The sequence below is a fragment of the Papaver somniferum genome, chromosome 2 (genome assembly GCF_003573695.1).
Source record: "Papaver somniferum cultivar HN1 chromosome 2, ASM357369v1, whole genome shotgun sequence".
Lineage (NCBI taxonomy): Eukaryota > Viridiplantae > Streptophyta > Magnoliopsida > Ranunculales > Papaveraceae > Papaver > Papaver somniferum.
The window spans coordinates 45,104,191-45,130,836 of record NC_039359.1 but is presented as its reverse complement, the minus strand read 5'-3'; the positions used below and the strand labels follow the sequence as shown (position 1 = coordinate 45,130,836).

The window sequence follows — 26,646 nt, the reverse complement described above, 5'->3', positions numbered from 1 at the left end:
CACCTAACATACATCTAAATCATATGTAGCGGTCCCATTCTTCACAGTTCATCACCATAATCTTCTCAGCTCAATTATGCAAAATACTATTGCCTCAATCCATCAGCACCAGCAAATCCATCCCATAAGATCTGCAAATTCATATCAATTGTTCATCTTCACCCTTGGTACTCAACTGCAACCAACTTCTATTAAGCTCACTTCCATTTCAGCACCACTTGCGACTTAAGAAACCCATCTGACCTGCAATTGCCTCAAGCCATAATCACTGCATGCTGCAATTCCCATGAACCAGTTTCATCAACCACCATTGCAGAACATCCATTCCCATGACAATCAACATTGTTCTCATTTCAGCACAAACCCCACTCCATCTCAAATAATTATCACCAACTGCAACAACTGTTAAAACTAACATTTCTTCCATTTGTTCACTATCTCATATTCATGACCACCAACAACAACCAATTACACCCCTATAGTTCATTATCAACAGCTGCAGTGCATGCCTGCAACTCCACTGAAACCAGCACCACCACCAGTTTCTCTTATTCAAGCTGCTCAAACACCACCAGCTGAGCACCACTATTAGTCTTGTCACCACCAGATTCTACTTCATTTTAGCCTTGTTCTTCATCTCTTTCTTCCCCTGACCTAACTCAGCACCAGGACCAAAAATATCAACCATCTGAATCATTTCAAACCCTAATTCGTAAATCAACATAAAACCCCTCTCTGAGATCTTAAATTTCACACCTAGACATTCACAAATTCGAGATCTGTTTCAAAGTTTCAAACCCATCTTTTTTCCAGTGATTAAACCCTAAATCTGTGTTTCTCCATGTTCTTCTCTTCCGACGAAATCACTTAGCAGAATACCACCACGATAGCTCTCAATCTATCATATCTTCGATCTGATTCCTCAGCAGTAACAGCTTCTTCTCAATCTCCCTGAGTTTATTATCACCACCAACAAACGTATCTCTCGGTTTCAGACTGAATAATGAGAAGAATTACAACTTCTCTGAATTCTAAATTTGTGTAGGAGGTGGAATTGATATTAACACCCGGTACATTAGGATAAGGGACACCCAGTTCATCTATGGCATGTCAGTTTCGCAGAACTTACTGCCTACACTCTTCCTTGCTCAGCTGTCAGTTGCGGGGAACTGACCGTTCATTCTTCGCCTACTTTGGGAAACCTTAGTCCGCTCCAAGTATAACTCGCCAGTGAATTGACTTTGTTTCCTTTACGCTCCAAATGGACGTTTTCTCCTTCTTTTGCTCCAAACGACTCCAAAGTACCTAATAACTCAAATTAAAAATAAGATACATAATTTACAAGAAAAATAACAAAGAAAGCATAAATACTAGATATAAAGATAGGTGTTTTAGACACCTATCAAATTCCCCCACACTTAGACTTTTCTAGTCCTCGAGCAAACCAAACAAAAGAATTTTAAAATACATACTACTCCGTGTCGTCGAGGCTACGGTCACTTTTAGCATAAATAACAAGACTTTTGAACCCCTAGGTGTCCCTAGTGGACGAGTTATAGTCTCGTGAAGGTTTACAAGAGGTATGCCTACAAAACCTACTTTTCCAACTTACTAGTTCTTCGAAATGATAGCATCTAACGCGCTAAGAAGACATGGAGATTCTGCACACTAGCAATAATAAGTTATACACATAAATGAACACAATCTCATCCTTAAAATTTGAGAGAGAAATAACCATCCCTTCTCGAAAGAAAATCGGGTTCGGAGTGGTCAAAAATCTCGACTCTGCCTCACAAGAAAGGGTTTTATGATATTTCTCTCAATAATAAATAGCTCTTTATGGGTCACACATGTGTCCAGGTAGGAATGAAGAGAAAATCTTGCGACACCTTGATTGGTAGGAAGGTAAAAACCCTTCGAAGTATTTTGAAAACCCACATCTTTTATCATTTTGAAAACCATTTTTTTTTTCTGACAATCTCTTAGAAAGGAAATCAACCACTTAACAAAGGTGGGAATATGCTTACTTACCTCGTTATCTGTTCGGCGTACAGTTAGCACCACTCTCACAGCATCCATAGAAACGTCTTCGGTCTTCAATCCTTTTCTTCATCTTCGTCTTCGGTCTTCAACACTTGATGATAACTCTTAAACTTCATTGAATCTTGACAATGTGATTCTTTCCTCTAATTCCTTGTTGCTTGAAACTTCATTATGGATATTTCTTCTTCCATTGGCTTTATTGAATGAATACAAAACCAAAAATGAACTAAACAAACCAAAATATAATACAATGGATTTTTTTTCGAGACATCAAAATAAAATAGAACTAAAGATGAACCTAATAATTTTTTTTTAAGAAAATAAAATACAAACTAATAAATGAAAATGCAAAGGCCATGGTATGAGTAATTTACCACTAAATTCTTCACAACTTGTATGTCTTGATATCATACTTCTGAATTCTCATCTTGATAATCTTCACTCTTGTACAATAGTCTTCTACTTGTAAAAATTTTGCTCCTTGTCTTGTTGCTTTACTTGAATCTGAAATCTGCTCATTTCTGTACTGTTGCTCATAAACCTTGAACGTCTTCAACTTTCCTTCGAATTTGTGATGCTCTTCTTGTTGATGATGATGGTGTTTCTATGGACCCGTTGGTGTAGAGAGAGATAAAGTGGAAGGTGTTAACTGCGAACAAGATTACAAGTGGTATGTGAGTTAGCAATTCGATGTCACCATTCATGATTGATAAAAATAGCACTCAAGAGATAAAAATAGTGCTTCTATGGTGGGAGGTTGGGTAGCTCACCATTCTACCCAGAGTTTACGTACGGTGACACACATTCTAAAAGCACATATTTAGACAGGTACAAAGAATTGAAGGTCGGTGCCTCTCATAATGTAATATGGGTAGTCTCCACTATAGGGGATCACAAATCTAATACCGAATTCAATCTTCACATCATTTGCCACTGGGATGGTTAAATCCAACTTTAACTCTTATACAAGTAAGAAACCCGATCATGTTCTCTGTCATCTCTAAGTTCAGTCACTATTATGAGATTCTCGATGTAATCTTAGCGACATGTATACTATGTGACTCTAAACTAACTACAAGTTGGAGTTTCTTATTCACTAATTTACAAAAAAATTGAAAAAAATGCATGAAAAAGGTACAAAGCAAAAGCTTAACCACTCCCCCACACTTAAACTTTACATTGTCCTCAATGTAAATTGAATCATCCAAAGTAAGTCAAGGTGGGAAATTCAAGATAATAAAAATCTAAAAACAAGACAAGAATACTTAAAAACAAATAAAAAGATAAAGGTAAAGATACAAAACCGGTGGGTTGCCTCCCACTTAGCGCTTGGTTTAAAATCGTCAGCCCGAGTATCTCCTTGCTTTCTATGACTCCTCCATAGGGAGTGCATCCACAAAATTAAATCCTTCCACCACTTCGTAAGAGAAGTTCTCATAGTATGGTTTCAACCGATGCCCATTAACTTTAAACTCCTTGCATGTAGCAATACTACGAATTTCGACTGCACCATGAGAAAACACATTAGTAACAACAAAAGGTCCAATCCATTGTGACCTTAATTTACCCGGAAATAATTGCAAGCGAGAATTAAACAAAAGCACTTTCTGCCCAACACAAAATTGTTTTCTAGAAATCATATTATCATGAAATGCCTTAGTTTTCTCATTGTAAATGTGTGAGCTTTCAAATGCATCATTGCGAAGCTCCTCTATCTCTTGGAGTTGTAACTTCCTTTGCTTTCCAGCCCATCCATCTCCATATTGCGTTGCTTGATAGCCCAAAACGCGTTATGCTCAATCTCCATGGGTAAGTGACAAGGTTTACCATACACAAGCCTAAAAGGATACATCCCAATAGGTGTCTTGTATGCGGTTCTATAAGCCCACAAAGCATCATTAAGTCGCATGCTCCAATCCTTCCTTGTTGGATTACCGTCTTTTCAAGTATTGACTTCACTTCTCGGTTGGAAACTTCGGCTTGTCCATTCGTTTGTGGATGATAAGGTGTTGCAATCTTATGCGACACATTGTACTTCCTTAACAAGCTTTGCAAGAACCTGTTTTTGAAGTGAGAACCTCCATCGCTAATTATGGCCCTTGGAATTCCAAACCTTGCAAAAATATTTTCTTGCACAAAATCTGAAACCACTTTAGAATCATTAGCTGGGGTGGCCTTATCTTCCACCCATTTCGACACATAATCAACAACAAGTAAGATGTAAAAATTCCCATGAAATCAATACGCCATACATCAAAAACTTCAATAAATTGAATAAAAGTTTGTGGCATTTGATTTCGAGCACCTAGATTGCCTGTTCTTTGGCACATATCACAAGTTGTGCAAAATTTATGTGCATCCTTAAACAAGGTTGGCCAATAGAAACCTCTTTCAAGCACCTTGTGAGCGGTTCTCTTACTCCCAAAATATCCTCCGCAAGCATAAGAGTGACAAAAAGATAATATAGAGTTAAATTCAGATTCGGGAATGCACCTACGTAATACTTGGTCACTACCTTGTTTCCACAAATAAGGATCATCCCATATGTATTGGTTACCTAACCTTTTAAGTTTGTCCCTCTCAGCACGAGACAAGTCCTTTGGGATTTGTTTAGAAACTAAGTAATTAACAATATCCGCATACCATGGTTCTCCAAGGGAAATTGATAATAGTTGCTCATCCGGGAAGCTTTCACGCAATGGGATAACTTCCTTGTCCACAGCAAGTCGGCTCAAATGATCCGCAACGGTGTTCTCAATTCCTTTCTTGTCTTTGATTTCAAGATCAAACTCTTGCAAGAGAAAAATCCATCGTATGAGCCTCGGTTTCGCCTCTTTCTTTGTAAGCAAGTATCTAAGTGCTGCATGATCAGAAAAAACAACAACTTTTGTACCAATTAGATAAGAGCGAAACTTTTCTAAAGCAAAAACAATGGCTAATAACTCTTTTTCAGTGGTTGTGTAGTTTTGTTGGGCCTCATTTAACGTTCTAGAAGCATAATAAATGGCATGAGGAAACTTCCCCACACGCTGCCAAGCACCGCAATAATCGCATAGCCACTTGCATCACACATGAGCTCAAAAGGCTTGCCCCAATCCGGTGGTTTAATGATATAGGCTGAAATCAAAAGCTCTTTCAAGCGATTGAATGCCTCCATACACTTTTCATCAAAGTTAAAAACCACATCCTTTTGCAATAAGTTACAAAGTGATGATGCTATCTTGGAAAAATCCTTGATGAACCTACGATAAAAACCTGCATGTCCAAGAAAAGAACGTATCTCCCTCACCGTAGTGGGAGGGTTTAGAGCATGAATAAGGTCAATCTTATATTTATCAACTTCCAAGCCTTTAGAAGATAATATATGGCCTAAAACTATGCCATGAGTTACCATAAAATGGCACTTCTCCCAATTTAGCACAAGGTTTGTTTCAACACATCGTTCAAGGATTAAAGACAAGTTGTCCAAGCGAAGGTCAAATGAATCACCAAAGACACTAAAATCGTCCATGAACACTTCGATTATGTTTTCAACATATTCTGAAAAGATACTCACCATACACCTTTGGAAAGTAGCTGGAGCATTGCACAAGCCAAAAGGCATCCTTCTATAAGCAAAAATACCGAAAGGACAAGTGAAAGTGGTTTTCTCTTGGTCCTCCGGTGCTATCACAATCTGATTATAACCTGAATAGCCATCAAGGAAGCAATAGTAAGAGTGTCCAGCTAAACGTTCAAGCATTTGATCAATAAAAGGTAAATGAAAGTGATCTTTTCTAGTAGTGGCATTCAATTTCCTATAATCAATACAAACCCTCCAACCGGTTTGCACACGAGTTGGGACAAGTTCATTCTTATCATTCTCCACCACCGTCACACCTGATTTCTTTGGTACTACTTGTACCGGGCTTACCCATTTGCTGTCGGATATGGGGTATATAACACCCACTTACAAAAGCTTGAGTATCTCCTTTTTTTCACAACTTCCATCATGGGAGGGTTCAAACGACGTTGCGCTTCCCTTGTAGGCTTTGCATCATCCTCCAAACGAATTTTATGCATACAAACGCCAGGGATTATACCCTTGATATCAGCGATTGTCCATCCAATGGTCGTCTTGTACTTCCTTAGCACCCTTAGAAGTTGTTGCTCCTGTAATTCACTAAGCTCGTTAGAAACAATCACAGGAAACTCTTCCTTGTCACCCAAGTACAAGTACTTTAAGTGACTTGGAAGAGGTTTCAATTCTAATTTTGGAGATTTAACAATAGATGGTAAAAGTTTTTCATCACTGCATGGTAAAGAAATAAAAGAGATATTATGAGTTTTCGGGCCTCCTTGTAGTGAACTAAGATCACCAAGGGATTCCTTGACTTCATTACCACACTCTACACCATTATCCATGGATGTAGTTAAAACGGTTTCCAAAGCATTGCCACCATTCAATTCAAACACTTGTTGTGCTAATGTATCCATAACATCAATAGAGAAACAAGAGTGGACGTCACTAGGATATCTCATCGTCTCAAAAATGTTGAAACGTATTATTTCTCCATCAAACTCCATAGTTAGCGTTCCCTTATCCACATCAATAATGGTTTTCGCCGTTTTCATGAAGGGGCGCCCAAGTAGCAATGGGAGAGATGAGTCCGGTGAACCTTCATTCATCTCTAACACACAAAAGTCAGCTGGAAATACAAGTTGATTAACCTGAACAAGAACATACTCAACAATACCCATTGGGTAAGCATTAGAGCGATCGGCTAATTGCAAAACAATTTCAGACTTTTTAAAAGGACCAAGATCAAGTGAATTATATATGGATGCAGGCATAACATTAACGGATGCACCTAAATCTAACATTACTTTGTTAAATGTAGTGTTACCAATAGTGACGGGAATGTCAAAGCTACCCGGATCCTTGCATTTCAGTGGGAGTTTATGTTGTAAGATTGCCGAAGCATTCTCTCTTACACTTAGCACTTCATTACCTTGGAGCTTTTTCTTATTGGTACACAAGTCCTTTAACACCTTTGCATACTTTGGCATTTGCTTTATAACATCTATGAGGGGTATGTTCACATGAATCTTCCTTAACACGTCCAAAATCTCCTTTTCGAGTTCCTCCATTTTGGACTTTGCAAATCTGCGAGGGAAAGGTAAAGGAGGAACATAAGTAGGAATAGAAGTTTTAAAGTTAGGAATCGGTACCTCGGTTGTTTGGGGAATTTCATCCCTCTTTTCCTCCATTACCGGCTCCTTGGGTGTTTCCACCTTGCCCGAATCAGTAACTTCGGGTTGCACAAATTGTGTACAGCTTCTCAACGTAATTGCATTGACACCCTCTGTTGGGTTAATAGGTTGAGAAGGGAGTTTCCCACTATTTTGTGCTTTCAATTTGTTTATCTCAATCGCCATGGATCCCATTTGTGTCTGCAACTCCTTAATAGCGCTCTTAGTCTCTTGTTGGCTCTCTTGAAACATGGTACAAATGCCTTGCATCATCTTTTGAAGTTTTGCATCAATATCCGAACCTTGACCTTGCATTGGTTGTTGTGGTTGCTGAAATTGTTGTTGTTGTGGTTGAAATCCACTTGGACGGTTGAAAGTAGGTTGTTGAACCGCTCCTTGCTTGTTGGCATAGCTAAAATTGGGGTGGTCTCTCCATCCCGGATTGTAAGTGTTGGAGTAGGGATCATACCGTCTTTGCTGATTTGGGAAGATCACATTAGCTTGTTCATTGGAGTCTTCATACCCTTGAGAAGAACTTGGTATCACCGCGGCTGCAACTTGTTGCAACATTGCTGTCACGTTACCCATTTGTTGAAGAAGTTCCTCTACCTCGCTCACTTCATTTACTCTCCTTAAGAGCACGTCCGAACCATGACTCAAGAATTGTTGGGAGTTTGCTGCCATGTTCTCAATCAACTCTCTAGCTTGTGCCACCGTTTTGTTCACTAGTGCACCACCACCCGCAGCGTCAAGAAGATTCCTATCACTTGAATTGAGTCCTTCATAGAAGTATTAGATGATCATTTCATCGCTGAATTGATGGTGAGGACAGCTTGCCACCAATCTCTTGTATCGTTCCCAACATTCATATAAGGATTCTCCCACATTTTGCTTCATCCCGCAAATCTCCTTGCGAATGTGAGTAGCCTTGGATGCTGGAAAATACCTCTCTAGAAAGAGTTTCTTCAACCCATTCCTTGTTGTGATACTTCCGGGAGGTAAATAACACAACCAATCCTTAGCATTATCCATCAAAGAGAATCATCCGCTGGAAGCATGGCAGTGATAATGGTGTGGAAGTCCATAAGATTCTTGTTTGGGTCTTCATTCACCATGCCATGGAACTTTGGTAATTCTCTAAGCAACCCCGGCTTGATCTCAAAAGTAGAATTTGATTGAATACACCCTTGTTGTGTATCCAACTTGTGAGAAGCCAAGTCCTTGAGTGTACGATTTGCATCACCCATTGCTTCTTGTTCTTCAAAAGGTGGTTCTTGTTCAACCGGTACCTCTTGTTGTAACTCGTCTTCCACTGCTAGCTCTTGTTCTTCCGTTGTACCTTGACTTGGTTGGAGTATTGTGCCTCTTCGAGTGGCTATTCCGCACCTTGGATAGTTCCAATCTTTAGAAGCCAGGGATTAGGTACTTGAAAACAATTTTCACAAACAAGTAAGAAACAAGACAAGAAACAAAAAGCAAATATGGAAGCAAAAATACTGAAAAGAAACTAAAAACTTAATAACAAGTCGATGCCTCCCCGGCAGCGGCGCCCAAATTTGATCGGTTGTCAATCGACAAATATAATTTCACTTCCTTACTCAACTACAATAATGTAGAAAGTGGTAGGAAAGAGTTCGTATCCACAGGGAGGCCTTTGTTGTTATGCAATTTTTGGTTTCTAAGATAACCAAGAGTGATTTTTTTTTAATTTTTTTTAGTAAAAATAAAGTAAAGCAAAGTAAATAATTGGAATAATTAATAAAGAGAAGACATTGGTCATGAGATAGTATTATTCACAAGCATGTATTTTTCATCATTGAATAGAATTGATAATTTAATCTCTTATTTATTAAAAGTCCTAGAATACCTTGATCGCAAGAGTATTCCGCTAATTCCCTAATTTCATCACAACCACATTAAAAGATGCATATGTGAATTCTTCCTAGAAAGCAACCCAAAGTGTAAAAGCACAATTAAGTTTAACTCCCTAAAAGCTTTAAGATTTATGGAATAAGACTAATCAAAGCAAACAAACGTGTAAGAGCACTAATTTATTTTAACCAAGGTTATGATTCATATGTAACTAATAGGATATATCACTACAAGCACTAACCACAATTATGCTACTTTAAATCAGGGACAAACAACTTTTACGTATTGAAAACCCTAATATAGCTCTAGAGATGAAAGCAAATCGGATTGATTCCAGATTCAACCAATCAAACAATCAAATCCTAAAACATTATAAACCATGAATCATAAACAATAAAGTTGAGAGAAAACTAATCCATAGAATCAAATAACATGCATTGAGAAATCAACTTTTATCCCATAACCAACAAGTGTATTTAGTTACTCATAATAATGGAGTTCATCATCATCATGATCAATAAAATAATAAAGAAGATGAAAGCAAAGCAAACCCTAGAAGTAGTTTTCTCCAAAGCTCCAAGAAGAATAATAAAAACGTGATCTCAAAAGTTGTAGGAGTCTTTCATTTATATCCCTTTGTTTTCCAAAATTAGGTCTAATCTTCAAAGTCCATTAGGTGAAAATCCGCGTGGCCCAAAAGTGATAAAAACCCATATAGAAACTCTGCTAATTTGTCGCCAAAAAATGGTCGGAAGTTTGACGAAGAGTCGTCGAAAATCGGCCGGATAGGTGTCCGGAAATAGTACTTATGTGACCGGAAAAGTCCACCCAGTCACCGGTTAGACGAGTCAACTCGAGTTAATGAGTCATCATCTTACTCAGCTGGATGGGATGAGTGTCCAAGCCAAAGCCAGAGCCATTGCAACTTTCACATGCCAGAGCTGTGTTGCACAATGGTACTTCACCAGTTCCAGCCTTTGCCGCTTCATTTTGTTCTCTCCTGCAACTGCAGCTCAGTCATAGCTTTGGCAACCAACAGTACCAGTTCATTGCCTCATTTGCACACGACAACTTCGACTCCATCTACTTCATTACAGCAAAACATCATAACCTGTAACAACATCCGAGCCACATTCCACCTGCAACTCCATCATACATTCTCCCATCTCAGGCCACCAATAACTCGAATTACATAGAACCTTTCTACAGATTTCATCCCTGGCATCACCACCAGTACCCATTAGCTCCATCAGTCACATCACCAATTGCATCAATCCATCTTGAGAACAAACCACTTACTTACACTATTGCCACCATATGTTGCATCTACTTGTTGAGTTTCAACTCCCTGTAAACCTAACATACATCTAAATCATATGTAGCGGTCTCATTCTTCACAACTCATCACCATAATCTTCTCAGCTCAATTATGTAAAATACTATTGCCTCAATCCATCAGCACCAGCAAATCCATCCCATAAGATCTCCAAATTCATCTCAATTGTTCATCTTCACCCTTGGTACTCAACTGCAACCAACTTCTATTAAGCTCACTTCCATTTCAGCACCACTTGCGACTTAAGCAACCCATCTGACCTGCAATTGCCTCAAGCCATCATCACTGCATTCTGCAATTCCCATGAACCAGTTTCATCAACCATCATTGCAAAGCATCCATTCCCATGACAATCAACATTGTTCTCATTTCAGCACAAACCACACTCCATCTCAGATAATTATCACCAACTGCAACAACTGTTAAAACTAACATTTCTTCCATTTGTTCACTACCTCATATTCATGACCACCAACAACAACCAATTACACCCCTATAGTTCATTATCAACAACTGCAGTTCATGCCTGCAACTCCACTGAAACCAGCACCACCACCAGTTTCTCTTATTCAAGCTACTCAAACACCACCAGCTGAGCACCACTATTAGTCTTGTCACCACCAGATTCTACTTCATTGTAGCCTTGTTCTTCATCTTTTTCTTCCCCTGACCTAACTCACCACCAGGACCAAAAATATCAACCATCTGAATCATTTCAAACCCTAATTCGTAAATCAACAGAAAACCCCTCTTTCTGAGATCTTAAATTTCACACCTAGACATTCACAAATTCGAGATCTGTTTCAAAGTTTCAAACCCATCTTTTTTCCAGTGATTAAACCCTAACTCTGTGTTTCTCCATGTTCTTCTATTCCGAAGAAATCACTTAGCATAAAACCACCACGATAGCTCTCAATCGATCATATCTTCGATCTGATTCCTCAGCAGTAACAGCTTATTCTCAATCTCCCTGAGTTTATTATCACCACCAACAACAGCGTATCTCTCGGTTTCAGACTGAATAATGAGAAGAATTATAACTTCTCTGAATTCTAAATTTGTTTAGGAGGTGGAATTGATATTGACACCCGGTACATTAGGATAAGGGACACCCAGTTCATCTATGGCCTGTCAGTTTCGCAGAACTGACTGCCTACACTCTTCCTTGCTCAGCTGTCAGTTGCGTGGAACTGACCGTTCATTATTCACCTACTTTGCGCAACCTTAGTCCGTTCCAAGTATAACTCGCCAGTGAATTGACTTTGTTTCCTTTACGCTCCAAATGGACGTTTTCTCCTTCTTTTGGTCCAAACGACTCCAAAGTACCTAATAACTCAAATTCAAAATAAGATACATAATTTACAAGAAAAATACCAAAGAAAGCATAAATGCTAGATATAAAATTAGGTGTTTTAGACACCTATCAGATATTGCGCACTTGATTCCCTTAGATGATCTCACCCACAACTAAGAGTTGCTACGACTCAAAGTCGAAGACTTGACAATAAACAAATCTGTCTCACACAGATAAGTCTATCAAAGGATCAATATGTCTCCCACATATAAACCCTAAAAAGGTTTTTTTCCTCTTTTGATAATAATCAAGGTGAACAGGAACCAATTGATAATGCGGTCTTGTATTCCCGAAGAACAGCCTAGAGTTATCAATCACCTCACAAAAATCTTAATCGCATGGTAGAGAAACAAGATGTTGCGGAATCACAAACAATGAGACGAAGATGTTTGTGATTAATTTTTATATCTTTCCTATCGGAGATATCAATCTCAAGCCAATCAATATGATTGTACTCGTACGATAGAAGATGCAAGATTAGATCACACAACTACGATAAAAGTAGTATCGATCTGGCTTCACAATCCCAATGAAGTTTTTAAGTCGCTAACCTGTTTTTAGAAGAAGAAAACCAAAGGATAAAGGAAAATCGACTCTAGTATGCAAACTAGTATCACACGTGAAGTGTGGGGATTAGTTTTGCACAGAAGCTAGAGTTCCCCTTATATAGTCTTTCAAATCAGGGTTTGCAATTAGGTTACCTTGGTAACAAAGCAATCAATATCCACCGTTAGATGGTAACCTTATTTAGATTCAATCTTATATTTCTCAACCGTTAGATCGAAAACTTAGCTTGTTACACACATTTGAAAATGCACGCTTCTAGGTTTGTTAACCGTACCCAAACGTATGCACTTGTTGGTTCAACAATAGTTAACCAAAAGGTTAGACATATGAGTATTTCATATCAACCATGTTCTTCTTCACCATAAATAGTTCAAATGATTTCAAATGAACTAGTTAGAGAGTTGTTCAATTGCAAGGAAATCTCATGTACTACACAAGACACAATTGAAGCAAAGATGATTTGATGCACTCGAATCGGTTCATGAACTTTTATAGCCACCGTTTGCAAATTTCATTCCTTAGTCTTTATAAGTTTAAGTTCAGAAATCATCTTCAGATATATAACCTTCTCAAGTTCGCAGACTAGATTCGCGAACTTAAGTTACCGGACAGAGTTTACAAACTCCAACAGAAATTCTCGGGTATGAGAACTTCGCCAGTTCGTGGATTGGGTTCGCGTACTGAGTTCGCGGACTTGGTTTCACGCAAACAGTTTGTCAACTCCAGCAGAAATTACCGGGGTTTGAGAACTTCGGCAGTTCGCGGACTAAGTTTGCGGACTTGGTTCACGCCATTTTTCCGGTTCTCTTGATCAACAAAGTTCGCAAACTTTGGTTCAAAGAATAAGACTTATAGATAAATGTGTTTCCACAACAATGCTTATGTCCACCATTGGTTATGTAATCTAAACTCTCATTTCAATCATTGAAACATTCTTAGAGGACGTTATATAGTTGTTACACCGTTTCTCGTCAAAGCAATTTTCAGGATGATTGAAACATATTATGACTTTCGTCACATGGTAAAGATAAACTTGGTTAAAGAGAAAAGCTTACCAACTCATATTTAGAAATATAGATAGGCGAGGTATACTCGGATCGAATATCAAAGGTGTATAATCAAAGTCTATATATATAGCATACGACTTCTTGTTTCAAAGAGTAGGAGATAGAGTAGATAGACTTTTGAGTGATAGATAAGTTCAAGTCTTCACATACATTTTTGTTGAGAAGTTCCACCGGTTCCTTGAGTAGTTATTTTACTTGTATGATGAATCGCCATGAAGTCCTTGAGCTTAAGTACACTTTCTATCCTAGTCCGAGACTTAGCTATAATAGACTAGAAATCAAGACTTATTGATCACTAACATTGAAAAACATGCTTGAGATAGCAACGCATGCGAGTTCGACCGAGCAATGCTCTAACAAATACTATGACATTGTATAACAATAATCAAGAGCTTTTGTTTTCTCATTGTTATGGCTACGGAACTTCAACAACTATGATGCTGAATTGAACATCTATGGAATCATGGGAGTACTTAGAAAAGACAAAATTTTCAAGTAATGTTTTTTTAGCACCAAGGAGATCAATCATGTGGACGAGAAGCTATAAAGTTTTATTTATTTTTTAATCCATATGTATTGATAGTTTTGTCACTAAAATTGACAAAGGGGGAGATTGTTAGAGCATTGTTCGGTCGAAATCGCATGCGTTGCTATCTCAAGCATGTTTGTCAATGTTAGTGATCAAAACTATATGTCTTGATTTCTAGTATACTTATGACTAAGTCTCGGTCTAGGATAGTTAGGAGTAGTTGATCTCCAGACTCCATGGCGATTATCTTGCAAAGACGAAGAACTACTCAAGTAACCAGTGGAACTTCATCCGACTAAAAGGTATGTGGAGACTTGAACTCATATTGTCACTCAAAAGTCTATCTAATCTATCTCCTACTCTTGAGACAAAAGTCATATAAGTATGATAGTTTTCATAATTACACATTTGCTATTTCGAGCCGAGTTTACTAGCCTATATTTTTCTCCAAATACGTGTTGGTAAGCTTTTGCATTAACCATTTTCATCTTTACCCGTGACGAAAGTCATGATGAAGTTTCAATCTTGAAAATAGCCTTGATGACGATAGTCGATTCTTTATGTCTAACGACTATTATAACATTATAGAAGAGTGTTTCAATGATTGAAATGTAGAGTTGAGAATATGTAACCATCTATGGGTGTAAGCATATAGTGTGTTCACACATTAGTGTATAAATCCATGTGCCGGAGACCAAGTGCGTGCATATGTGTGCATGCGGTATTGGTGAAGGAGACAGGTTGGGTACGCGTACTGATGGAAGTTCATGTCCGTGAATTTCTGCTGAGTTTGGAGTTTACGAACTCAAAACTAGTCACCTTAGGTACGCGTACTGGCAGAACTTTTCACCCGAAAAATTCTGCTGAGTTTGGAAACTAAAACCAACTCAAAATCCGGTAGCTAAGGTACGCATACCCGTACGCGTACCCAAGCTGGTTATTTCTCAAATCGGTAGTTCATGGACTTAAAACAATAAATTATAAGGAATGAAATCTTTGCAAACCATGGATATATTGTTCATGAATTGATTGAAACGAATCAAACCGATTTTGTTTCGGTTGTGTCTTTGTATAAATACCTAAGCAATTGAACAACTCTTGAACTGGTTCTTATGAGTCATTTGAACTAGTTATGGGAAAGATGAATACGGTTAATATGAAAGCACTCATATGGCTAACCATTGGTCAACCATTTGTGAACCAACCAATGTACACGTTTAGGTATGGTTACTCAAACCTAAATGAATACATTTCATTTATGTGTAACAAGCTAAGTTTTGATCTAACGGTTGAAAGATATTAGCTTGGATAAATCAGGTTTTTCATCTAACAATGATTATTGAATGCTTTGTTACCAAGGTAACTTAGATTTCAAACCTTGATTTGAAAACTATATAAGGAGACGTCTAGCAACTGTGCAAAACTAATCCCCACACCTCCTGTGTGATACTAGTTAGTTTGCTTGAGTCGATTCTCCTTTAATCTTAGGTTTCTTCTCGAGACCCTGTCGATTAACGACTTAAAGACTTCATTGGGATTGTGAAGCCAGAGGAAACTACTTCTCTTGTAGTTGAGTGATCTGATCTTGCCATTTTCTATCGTACGAGTTCGATTGAATAATGGACTTGAGATTATATCTCCGATAGGGGAAGATAAAAAGAAATCACAAACATCTTCGTCTCATCGTTTTTGATTCCGCAATATCTAGTTTCGCTACCATACGATTTAGATTATTGTGAGGTGATTGATAATACTAGGCTGTTCTTCGGGAATATAAGTCCGGTTTATCAATTGGTTCTTGTTCACCTTGATTTTTATCAAAAGACAGAACAAAACTTTTAGGTTTATCTGTGGGAGACAAATTTATCTATCCTTGTAGACTTTTCTGTGTGATACAGATTTCTTTATTAAAGACTTCGACTTTGGTTCATATCAACTCTTGGTTGTGGGAGAGATCAGCTAAGGGAATCAAGTGCGTAGTATCCTACTGGGATCAGAGACGTAAGGAGCGCAACTGTATTTTGAATCAGTGTGAGATTGATTAGGGTTCAACTACAGTCCAGACCGAAGTTAGTTTGTAGTAGGCTAGTGTCTATAGCGGCTTAATACATTGTGGTGTTCAATCTGGACTAGGTCCCGGGGGTTTTCTGCATTTGCGGTTTCCTCGTTAACAAAACTTCTGGTGTCTGTGTTATTTCTATTCTGCATTATATTTTGTTATATAATTGAAATATCACAGGTTGTGCGTTGTATCGATCAATATTGAAATCCAACCTTTGGTTGTTGATTGGAAATTGATTGATCCTTGGATATTGGTCTTCGGTACCATCCAAGTTTATTTCTCTTGTATTTAATCGAGACTCGCAGATTGCTTGAGTAATATTTAAATCAAGAGATAGAGATATAAAACTCTTTAATATACTTTTCTATTGGATTGAGTCTAACTGTCTAGTTGATTCTCATAAAAGTATATTGGAGTTTGTCCTTACAGATTGCTAATCGAAATAATTGGGTGTGGTTGTTAGACCCCCGCTTTTTCAGGCACAACATCTGGGCAGATGGTAAACTTCAGTAAATCCAGCGTCTTCTATAGTGTGCACGTTCCGCAAAGATTCTGTAGACTGCTTACTAAAAGATTAAAAGTTCCGAGAATGAACTCGAATGAACGTTATCTTGGTCTTCCTCTTCTGATTGGCAGAAAAAAATTGATTACTTCAAAGGGTTGGTGGATAGAGTAAGAGGCAGGTTATCTAAATGGAATAGTGAATCTATGTCGCAAAGCTGAAAGTCTCTCATAATAAATACGGTAACCAACACAATACCTTCATATTCAATGAGTTGCCTTCAAGTGCCAGTCGATATCATCAAACAGATTGATAGTCTGCAACGAGATTTCCGATGGGGGATTCACAGAAAAAAAATGGGTACTTACATCATCTCTTGGAAAAATCTAAGTCTGCGTAAAAATCTTGGTGGTCAGGGTTTTCGTGATTTAAAGATTTTGAATCAGGCACTGCTTGTCAGGGCTGCATGGAGGATATGCACGCATCATGAGCCATGGGTACAAGCTGTGCAAGCTAAGTACTTCCCATGTACAAATATGCTTCATGCAAACCTCAAGGTCAACAGTTCTTGGGCTTGGAAAGGTCTACAACAACAAATACCCTTCATAAAGAGACACAGTCGATGGAGGGTTGGCACAGGGGAAAAGATTAAGATATGGATAGATGTTTGAGTCATTGGCTTAGTTGAAACTCCTACTCCAAAGCAAGATATAGAGAACAATGAAGATTATGTTTGGGTTCAAGAATTGATAATTCAAAAAGAAAAGAAATGGGATGCTGAGTTAATAAACCAATTGTTTGAGCCAAAAACTGCAAACTTAATTTTGCGGATGAGAATTCCAATGGCCTCCAAGGATAAGTGATGGATCGGATAACCGACCTTGTTTTACCGCAAGTCCACGGTGTCGAAATTGTAGACAACAACAAATGTGATTCTTTCCCTCAAGGAGTGTGAAAATACCTCTAACTGATATTAATCAAAGAAAATAAATATGTAGAATAATCTAAGCTAAACAAATCAAATGATTGTGGATGAAAGAAATATCAAAGGTGACAAACATGTTAGGGATTCGGGAATTCCATTGCACAGTTGAATTTATTTGTATCCTATCACAAAAGTCTCATATTACTCATATATGATATCAACACATAGCATCATACACAGAGGATTTATCGATAAAAAGCTCAATTATAATTGGCAAAAGATATGTTTGGTCTCGACTTAAAATTAAATATTCGAAGCACTAAATATACATGACATAGATAGTCAATGAATAATCATAGGAAAATAATCAATCAAGTCTATAAAATGGATTTGTTTAGTATCAAACTATGAGATATACTTGGCATAAAACATGAAGGAGTTATAAATTAAACCCATCAATTGAGACACTCAAACACCATTAAGCATAAATTTGACTTTATTTTAGAAAACAAAATAAACTAACATCTACAAGTTCATCCATCACCCTAACATGGAAAACTAGCAAATCATAGCAAGAGAAGATGATAAACAGCCAAACCCTCTTTGTGGCTCTGTCGCCTCCCCTTTTTCTGTTCTTCTGTTCGTATCTTTTATTAGTCTCGGCAGAAGTTCGACTAAAACCTAGCAGATATCTGCCGAGGCCCAGTCCACCAAAACGAATTCCAAATTCAGGCCTTTTCAAAATTCGACCAAAACTCTCATTATATTCCCTGGCCATTCAAATTTCGCCACCCACCATAGCTCAAACTTTTCCACCTCCAACGAAACAACTTCAGAACAATTAACATACTCTCCCGATCTGACTGCCACAAATTTCAGTCCATGTAGTTAACTCCAACCATCACCAAGGACCTACACTTTCTTTTCCATTCTGTCTATCTGAACACCTTCTTGTACTTCCGTTCACAGCTCCAATTTCTGTCCGTCCATCTGACCACTAACCCGGCCAACTATTTCACAGCGAGTACTGAGAGCTGCTTCACTTCTCATTCGAGACCAAGATTCACAAAGAGTTACCGTCCACATACCAAATTAATTCATATATCAGTTCTCCCATACAGCCACCATATAACTCCCATGCAGTTTAACCCTAGTGTTTGAATCAAATCGAGCCAGCCAACACCTGCACTTATTCGCTCCATCGACTGCACAGCTCCGTTGCAGGTACTAGAAAACACCACCGTCGAACTTTGAATCCAGCAAACATCTTCTCGATCTCGTCATCAAATCTCTGCTGGTCCATCTTCGAATTCCCCCTGCAGTTGCTGTAAGAACACGAGAATCACCACCATTTGCGAATAGCTGCTGCCATTGTGGCTACGTCCATCAACATTTCTGCTACTAAAAATCATCTTCCGTGGATAAGAATACCACCTGCTGCTCAACGTGGATAGTAAACGAGTATTTCTTTATCCTTCACAAAGAACGGAAATGTGTTGAGAAAACCAAACGTTCTGAACATTTCACCAACGAGATGTGGAGAAAGAAGCCACGTCCTACTATTCTCTTAACCCCACTAGTGCATCTCACGTGATTGAGCTAACAAAGGACCTTTCGTTTCCTTGTAAACTTCTTTAGCAAATACCAAACATAACTTTGATCACCAAGGTCCACTTATCTCTTTGCTGTTAGTGGAATTGACATGCTTGGAATAAGATATGCAATTCTTTTGTAATGTATCCATTCTGTAGTATCCCCTGGTCGTGAAATGAATTAGTAATGCGACTTGTCGATTTGGAAGCCCAGGAGCCAGTGTTGTCACGTTAGGTGCATTGAGTGGCAAACGCCATTATAACTCCATTTAGCCATTATTTTTTCCGGATGATCGATTTCTTTTGTAACTCCTGTAAATTGTCTAAAACAATATTATTAGTTTGATAATGAGAACTAGCTAGTATAAATGTGGGAATAAAATGTCGCACTTACGTGCTTATCAGATTCTCCCACACTTGTATTTTGCTAGTCCTGACCAAAACAAGAAAAAATTATATCCGCTACACAGTTGGGTATGGAGAGATGTCTGCCAAACAACTAGACGGATCCCCTAAACAGTAGTATCGAGATGTCTGCTAAACAGCGAGACGAACCACTAAACAGTGGCGTAGAGAAGTCTGCTAAACGGCGAGACAGAAAATCAGAAAGACCCGCTCAAGAGCTGGTCATAAATAATTCGCAAATTATTTTTTACTTTCTTTCTTTCAAAAATTCTAATGAAAGTGCCACTCCCCACACTTAAACATTAGATTGTCCTCACTATAATTGAGTCATCCAACGTAGAAATTAAGGTGTGATATATAAAATGAAAAAAAAATAGAGAAAAGGGAACAAATCTAATGGGTTGACTCCCATGAAGCGAAAGGTATTTGTTTCCCTGCTTTTAGTAGCACGTAATCTCAAACAAAATGAAGTTGATACCCCAAAGTAAGCTGCCAATGATATACATAGAGTCTGAAAAGTTGGGGATCAACCCAACCAATCCGGTCAGCTAAAGATATGAACCAGCAAACACTATAAATCTCCAAAAAGATGTGTAAATCGATTTCCAATAGAAAACAATCCTTATTTGAGATAATAGAATGTATATTAGTTGATGAAGAAGTTACACATGTTCTGTTTACTTGTCCTTTTTCAAGAGCGGTATGGATGCTCATTCCAGAGGGTTCGAGTGTTCTAGCTGGACTCCACACCAATGTTGCTGCTGTGTTTGAATCATGGGTTAAACAATCTCAACATTCCAGTTCAAACTCAAACTGGTTAAACCTGGCGATGATAGTTTCATGGTCTATTTGGAACGAATGCTGTGAAGTACAGTTTCAAAATAAGAAGGCTAATCCAGAGTTAGTTGCTAGAAAAGCTATGAGTTTTGCTGCTTAAATAGAAGATTTAAATGCTAAGAAGCAAACGAGGATAGTGACGATACATGATAAAACACCTAAGCATTGGAAACCTCCTGCATTCCCTTACCTTATTATAAATTGTGACGCCTCTTTTGATAAACACACAGGACTGACAGGTATTGCACTTATTTTGCGTGGTTTTGTAGGGAAGTGGAGGGAAAGCTAAACTAAATGCTATGCAGGAGTGAGAGACTCCGAGCATGCAGAATGTCTGGCGTTCTCAGAAGCTGTCAAATGGAGCAGAAATATGCAACAAACACATATAGTTTTGGAGACTGATCTGCAAGGAATCTAAAGCTACATCACTAAGCATGCACCTGTGATATCTTGGGAGAACGAAAACATTCTTTTTGATGCCATTAAGTGTCTGAAAAACATCTCTCAATGGGAATGTCATTTTGTTTCTAGATTATGTGATAAACCTGCTGATATATTAGCCAAGTACAACAGATAATAGAGGGGTTTGGTTAGATAAACCTCTTGATTTTATTGAGAATTCATTGCTGGCAGACAGTTTCCAGTTAATAAAATTTCACATCTTTGGCAAAAACAGGAAAAAATAATATCACCTGGTCTTTTCAACACGGAGTACTGGGAACAAGCGAGGGGGAAACCAACTGGAAATAGAAACTAGAAGATAATAAGTGACTGTTAACCTGCAACGTCTCTCTTTGTAGACATTCTTATCAGCACCAGATCAAACAACTCGTTAAACCTTAGACAAAGATATAGAACAAAGGTCATGGCAATGGTTCTGAGTTACGCATCAACAGCTCTTCATCACCGTCATCCTCATCTAGATTTGCTTGGCTTGAGTAGCCGAAGAATATGCTCATTAAAACTGTTAAAGTTGACACCAATAGTCAGAGTTCGGACACCAATTCGAGCTTTATCAACAACTATCGTTGAAACTGAACCTGTAATGAGTACTTCCTGATAATCTGTTGTTTCTTTGTATGAATTATAACTTATAAATGCGTTATTAGAATCTAATTTACTCGAACCTTGATAAAAATGACTTGCCCTAATTTCTTTTTAAACCTGCATAAGGAGATTATAGTTACATCTGTGATTACACGTTTTAATCTTTGTGCAATTTTATCTGCGATTGTTTATTTTACTTTACAGAAATAGAAATTACATCTAATTTCTTGGGATTTCAAAACTGTGTAGGAAAATGCCTCAACTGAAAAGGTGGAAAACAGTGAGAAAAATATATTAGCTTGTCCTATATGCTATAATCAATTGAAAGTGTAAGGTCTTCTTATCACGACTGCACCAGAATTATGCTATTTTGGTTATTTATCTTTTCCACCCTTTCTCAATCACACTTAACACATCATTGAACTTCTGGAACTTACATCACTGAATGATCGAGAAAACTGTAAAGAATTGCATTGGTTTTGGCACCCATCCTGTAATTTGATCTGAATTTGGGTGGGGTACTGGGATGTTTTTCTTGATAAGTTAATAGCATACTCATTAATTTTAAAGGCTCACTTGTCAAATTGCTCTATAATGTTTCACTTATCAAATTGTTTTATACGAATTCACGGTGATACCAGAAATACATTAAGGGTATCATTAAATTCTATTCATAATTATACATTAAGATATAAGGCAGTGAAAAGCTTAATGAGCGGGATATTCTGTTTCTCTTTATAGGGATTATCATTAAATCCTATTCATAATTATGCTGATGTTCTATGACTTTGGTACAGAGAATCTACAACTAGCTCTAGTTTTCAATGCGCAACTTGCAAGAAAGCGTACTTCAACAATGGAACGTATCTTGACTTGACCGTATCTATTGGCGCCAAGCAGTACACTGAAGCTAAGCCAGTTTCAACAGAAGTATTCAGGTTAGATATCTTACTCATTGAGGTTCTTAGAAGTATATCCTTCTATAGTTCAATGAAATCTTAAGCAGGAGCATTAGGGTTTGTGGTGGACTTGCTGGGAATTGGGATGGGTGGTAGGTCAGATGTAGGGTGGAAAGGTTAGTTATCGGTTTGTTATTACAGTTAACTTTATGTTTTCAAACTGTAAATACTCCTTTTCCTGAGAGTATTATAAATAGATGGATCTGCGCGGTCTACTCTAGAATCCTACAAGGTTTACGCAGTACTAAAACTAGGCCAGAGAGGAGTACTATAAACAACCTGTAGGAGTATGGTAGGTGTTACTCAACTTGAAATTGGAAGTATTATGGTTCATTTGTTTTGAATAAAATGTTCCTTTCAACTACATTTGCATACTCACTGTGCACTACCAATCTCTGTCCTTCTGCCCCTTGTATAGATATTCCATCGATCACTAGGTCACGGTTCTATAATCCAACGTATACGTATTTTCGCCTAACATCTGGCGGGCACGAGAAGGTACGGCGGAGTTTCCTGTTATGTACAATATGCAGAAGTTATGCTTATATCCCTTGATGAAAACGTTAGGCATATTCTTTTTAAGCTATATCGACACACCATTAGGTGATTATAGAAAGACATGTTTGGATCATCATAATTAGCTTTTCATACAGGAAACCTCGTCCAAATAATGTGCTAGTGTTTACAACTTTATTGATAAATAGAACTTCCTTCCTCCACCTGATTGATCAAGACCTTCAAGAGCCATTCCAAGCATTGGTTTTTGTCCTGTTTTGCACATGTACGCATTTTTTTCCCTTCATTTTTTTGTTTCCATGGAGTTGGTCTGTATTTAGCTCAACCGATATGGCTATACATGTTTTATAAGTTACAAGTTTTGGTTTGGTTGAACAGAACTCCTTTGGTATCATTTCTCTATGAGAGGGGATGGCGGCAAAATTTTGTATGGGGTGGTTTCCCAGGTCCTGACAGAGAGGTACTTCAGTGCTGATTTAACTGTTGTTAGATAGTGCTATGCTGTGTCTTGTCCAAACAAGATTTACACTTTGCTTTTTTTACTAGGATTATCTTTCACTTATAAGTGTTCTTAAGCAAGAAATCTGTCTATTTGTTACTTTAAGTAGTCTAGATCAATTCTGCCTTTTCCTCTATGGCTGTACCTACTGGGATGCTATTCTTTGTTCTGGTCTGATTTTATTACTTATCCTTTTGGTTACTTGGTTGCAGTTTGAAATGGCTAAAAAATACTTAAAACCCACATTAGGTGGAAACATCATCGATGCCAGTTGTGGAAGTGGATTGTTTTCAAGGCGTTTTGCTATGAGCGGATTGTTTTCTCTTGTTGTTGCTCTGGATTTTTCAGAGAACATGCTCCGGCAGTGTTCCGATTTTATTAAGCAGGAGAAAAGCTTCCCAACTGAGTAAGCTTAGAAACTTTTCAATATAGACTCATTTCATAATAGTCTCCTCCCGAAAAAGTTACTAAAATTCTTAAGTACATACATTTTCTATCTTCATTGAAATTTATCCTTGATATTAGGAGTTTAATCTAACTTTTTTTTTCTCTTTCAGGAACTTAACCTTGGTCAGAGCGGACATATCTAGACTCCCATTTGTGTCAAGTTCAGTTGATGCTGTGCATGCTGGTGCTGCGTTGCACTGTTGGCCTTCACCCTCTGCGGCTGTAAGTAAAACTTTTCGATGAAAACTGCTTTGGATTTCAGATATTTCAAAATTCTCTAGTACAACTTATCAATCTTATTGATCACGACAGCAGCATTACGTATGACAGGAATTCCTTTTGTTTCAATTTCATATGTCCAACTTCATTCTCATTATTATTACTTGTATTCTGTTAGCATAGGAAATTAAGAGTATTCATGCTCAACTTAATTAGCTCTACAGACATGTCATTGCAAACATAATAACGTATATATGCTTATCCAGTTAAAATTAAACTTCATAGTTTTTAATTTCAGCTGTACAAATTACATATCAAGTTATTCCAGCTTTTCTCCATTCTGCTGATCCTTGTAGTGCATTACACTTGTATAGGTAGCAGAAATAAGTCGAGTGCTAAGACCTGGAGGCGTGCTTGTTGCTACCACCTTCATTTTAGATGGATTTTTTCCTGCTATTCCATTCTTGAGGATACTGCGTCAGGTATCCTGATTCAACTTTAAGTCTTTAACCTTTTTTTTTTGTACAGTCTTTATAATTCGAAATAGCTATAATAGTGCAGAACATTGTTTTACTTGGTTTTAAGGATTATATTTTACCTAAGGTTAGTGCATGCTGGTCTTAAGCACTACTATGTGTTCCCTTGTGCATTAATGAGTTAGATTTCTCAAAAAGAAGTATAGTGGGTTTAGAAGACTAGACATGTCCACCATTAGTTGGTGAAACACCTTGACTATATAAAGCCCAACCACAGTGACATGGTGTCATGGTGAGGTCTTGTTATCCAATATTCGCATGAGTCAACAAAGTTGAAATCATGTATTAGTTGTGACAAAGACGACCTCTCTTCTTCTACACATTTCTTGATCCTCTCAACAATTCCACATGAGACATACTACCTAAAGATTTCGGCTATTGTTTAGAATCTTTCTCTTAACTTTTTGGATTAAATATTTGGGTTATTGATTGATCAGTGTGTTTCATCATGCAACAGAATATAGGGCAAGTCTCAGTAAGCAGCAACATCTTTTTATCGGAGAGGGAGCTAGAAGATCTCTGCAAAGCATGTGGACTTGTGGATTTTACGTGTGTGAGAAACGGGTCGTTTATCATGCTTTCAGCAACCAAACCGAGGTAAAAAAAATTTTTAGCTTTCCAGCTTAAGAGATAAATGTAAAACATCTTGTATGTATTGATGGGATGTAAATAAAAAATTATAGAAAGATAATGTAAATTGAGTGGATGTGAACCTAATATAATGTAAATGGTCCTGCAAAAACAAGTAAAAAGAGATATTCCTTATTCAGGTACTTGTATATGCACTGTTGAGAGTTTGCACTTATTGGAGAATTCTGTCTATTGAAACTCAAAATTTTATTTGAATTACGCGTGGAGCTTTCACCCTCGAGACCCTCCCTTAGTACTGGCAAACAAAATGCATAAACAATTTTATATTCTTAGCAAAAATATAGCTCTTCCCGGAGTGATAAGTTACATAATTAATCAAAATTTGAGTGTTGTTTGTGACCAAGAAATGGAGTAGAGATTAGTCAGAAAAACGTATTCTCGGAGTTTTAGATTTTCCAGAAAAAAATACAAACAAAAAAAAAAGACACAGTTTCCTATGTTTTCTTCTTCTTTAAATCTTCTCTTCGTCAATCGCCAGTACCAAATTCTTCATGCTCAATCAGTTATCCTACAGATAGAGATAGAACGTTCATAGTTAGGGATCACCAGGCATTTACCAAGCAACAGATTCGTCATCATAATAACTCTGTCGTTTCCACTTTGCAGTCCCAATCGTGGGGCATTGAAATGTCGTTTTTCTCTTTTCATATATGGCCCCTACTGTATCAAACATACTGTGGATCCCAGAGATCTCATCATCCGTACCACGTGGCGTGTTGTTGGTGCCTTTTGGTTGTAAGCGTGATGAATGATGACTGATGTGGCGCAAACTGACCGTTTCCTCTTCTTCCCACTGCCGAAAAGCCATGTGGAGGGAAATGTTTCCCGTCCCCTGAAAGTAATCAATCCCCAATACGTGTCATAACGGTACTAGTTATGCATTAAAAAAAATATATATTTTCATTCTCGTGCTCACAATTAAGTTTAGGTAGTGTGATACTCATAATTATTTTCATGACACCCATAACTATATAAAATTATTAAAAATGTCTGCATAACGGATTATGCATCCGCATGACGGGTTATGCATCATGAGTATAATTGGCAACGCAATTTGGATATAACATATCTAAAAATCTGCGTCTTAGAATTTTACAAATTTTATATCGTTGGAAATCTTTTTAAGAGAGCTACCCAACGAGTACAAATAAGAATATCAAATTTTTGTTTTTCACGAAAAAATCGGAGGTGATCATCATTTTAGGCAAAATTTTCGAAAACTTGATACATAACTATTATGCAGCCACCAAAAAAGATGCATAACGAATTACACAACCATTTTCTCCACTACATAACAAATGCATAACATATTTTGCAGACGCATAACGAATTATGCAACCATTTTTTCCACTAACGAATTATGCATTTGGATAACAAAGTTATGCATCTTTAACAAGTTAAGTAACCATTGTTTTGGTTGATTTTAGTGCGTAAATAAAAAAATTGATG

At 37.6% G+C, this 26,646-nt stretch overlaps 1 protein-coding gene across 1 annotated transcript; it reads left to right on the top strand.

The window, feature by feature from the left end:
- The first annotated feature begins 20,938 nt into the window (after positions 1-20,938).
- Positions 20,939-25,374, top strand: LOC113347516 (uncharacterized methyltransferase At1g78140, chloroplastic-like). The gene is made up of 8 exons (XM_026591191.1): positions 20,939-21,365; positions 21,620-21,699; positions 22,168-22,308; positions 23,224-23,305; positions 23,557-23,750; positions 23,902-24,013; positions 24,385-24,492; positions 25,004-25,374. Exons 1-8 carry the CDS (start codon positions 21,189-21,191, stop codon positions 25,145-25,147), a joined length of 1,038 nt encoding a protein of 345 aa, XP_026446976.1. The 5' UTR covers positions 20,939-21,188; the 3' UTR covers positions 25,148-25,374.
- Positions 25,375-26,646: the final 1,272 nt, after the last annotated feature.

Excerpts from the sequence above, each read along its gene's own strand:
- LOC113347516 (XM_026591191.1), top strand. The coding sequence starts at position 21,189 with ATGGCAATGGTTCTGAGTTACGCATCAACAGCTCTTCATCACCGTCAT. Across the intron at positions 21,700-22,167 it reads TGCTATAATCAATTGAAAGT|AGAATCTACAACTAGCTCTA; the intron begins GTAAGGTCTTCT and ends ACTTTGGTACAG. Across the intron at positions 24,493-25,003 it reads TCTTGAGGATACTGCGTCAG|AATATAGGGCAAGTCTCAGT; the intron begins GTATCCTGATTC and ends ATCATGCAACAG.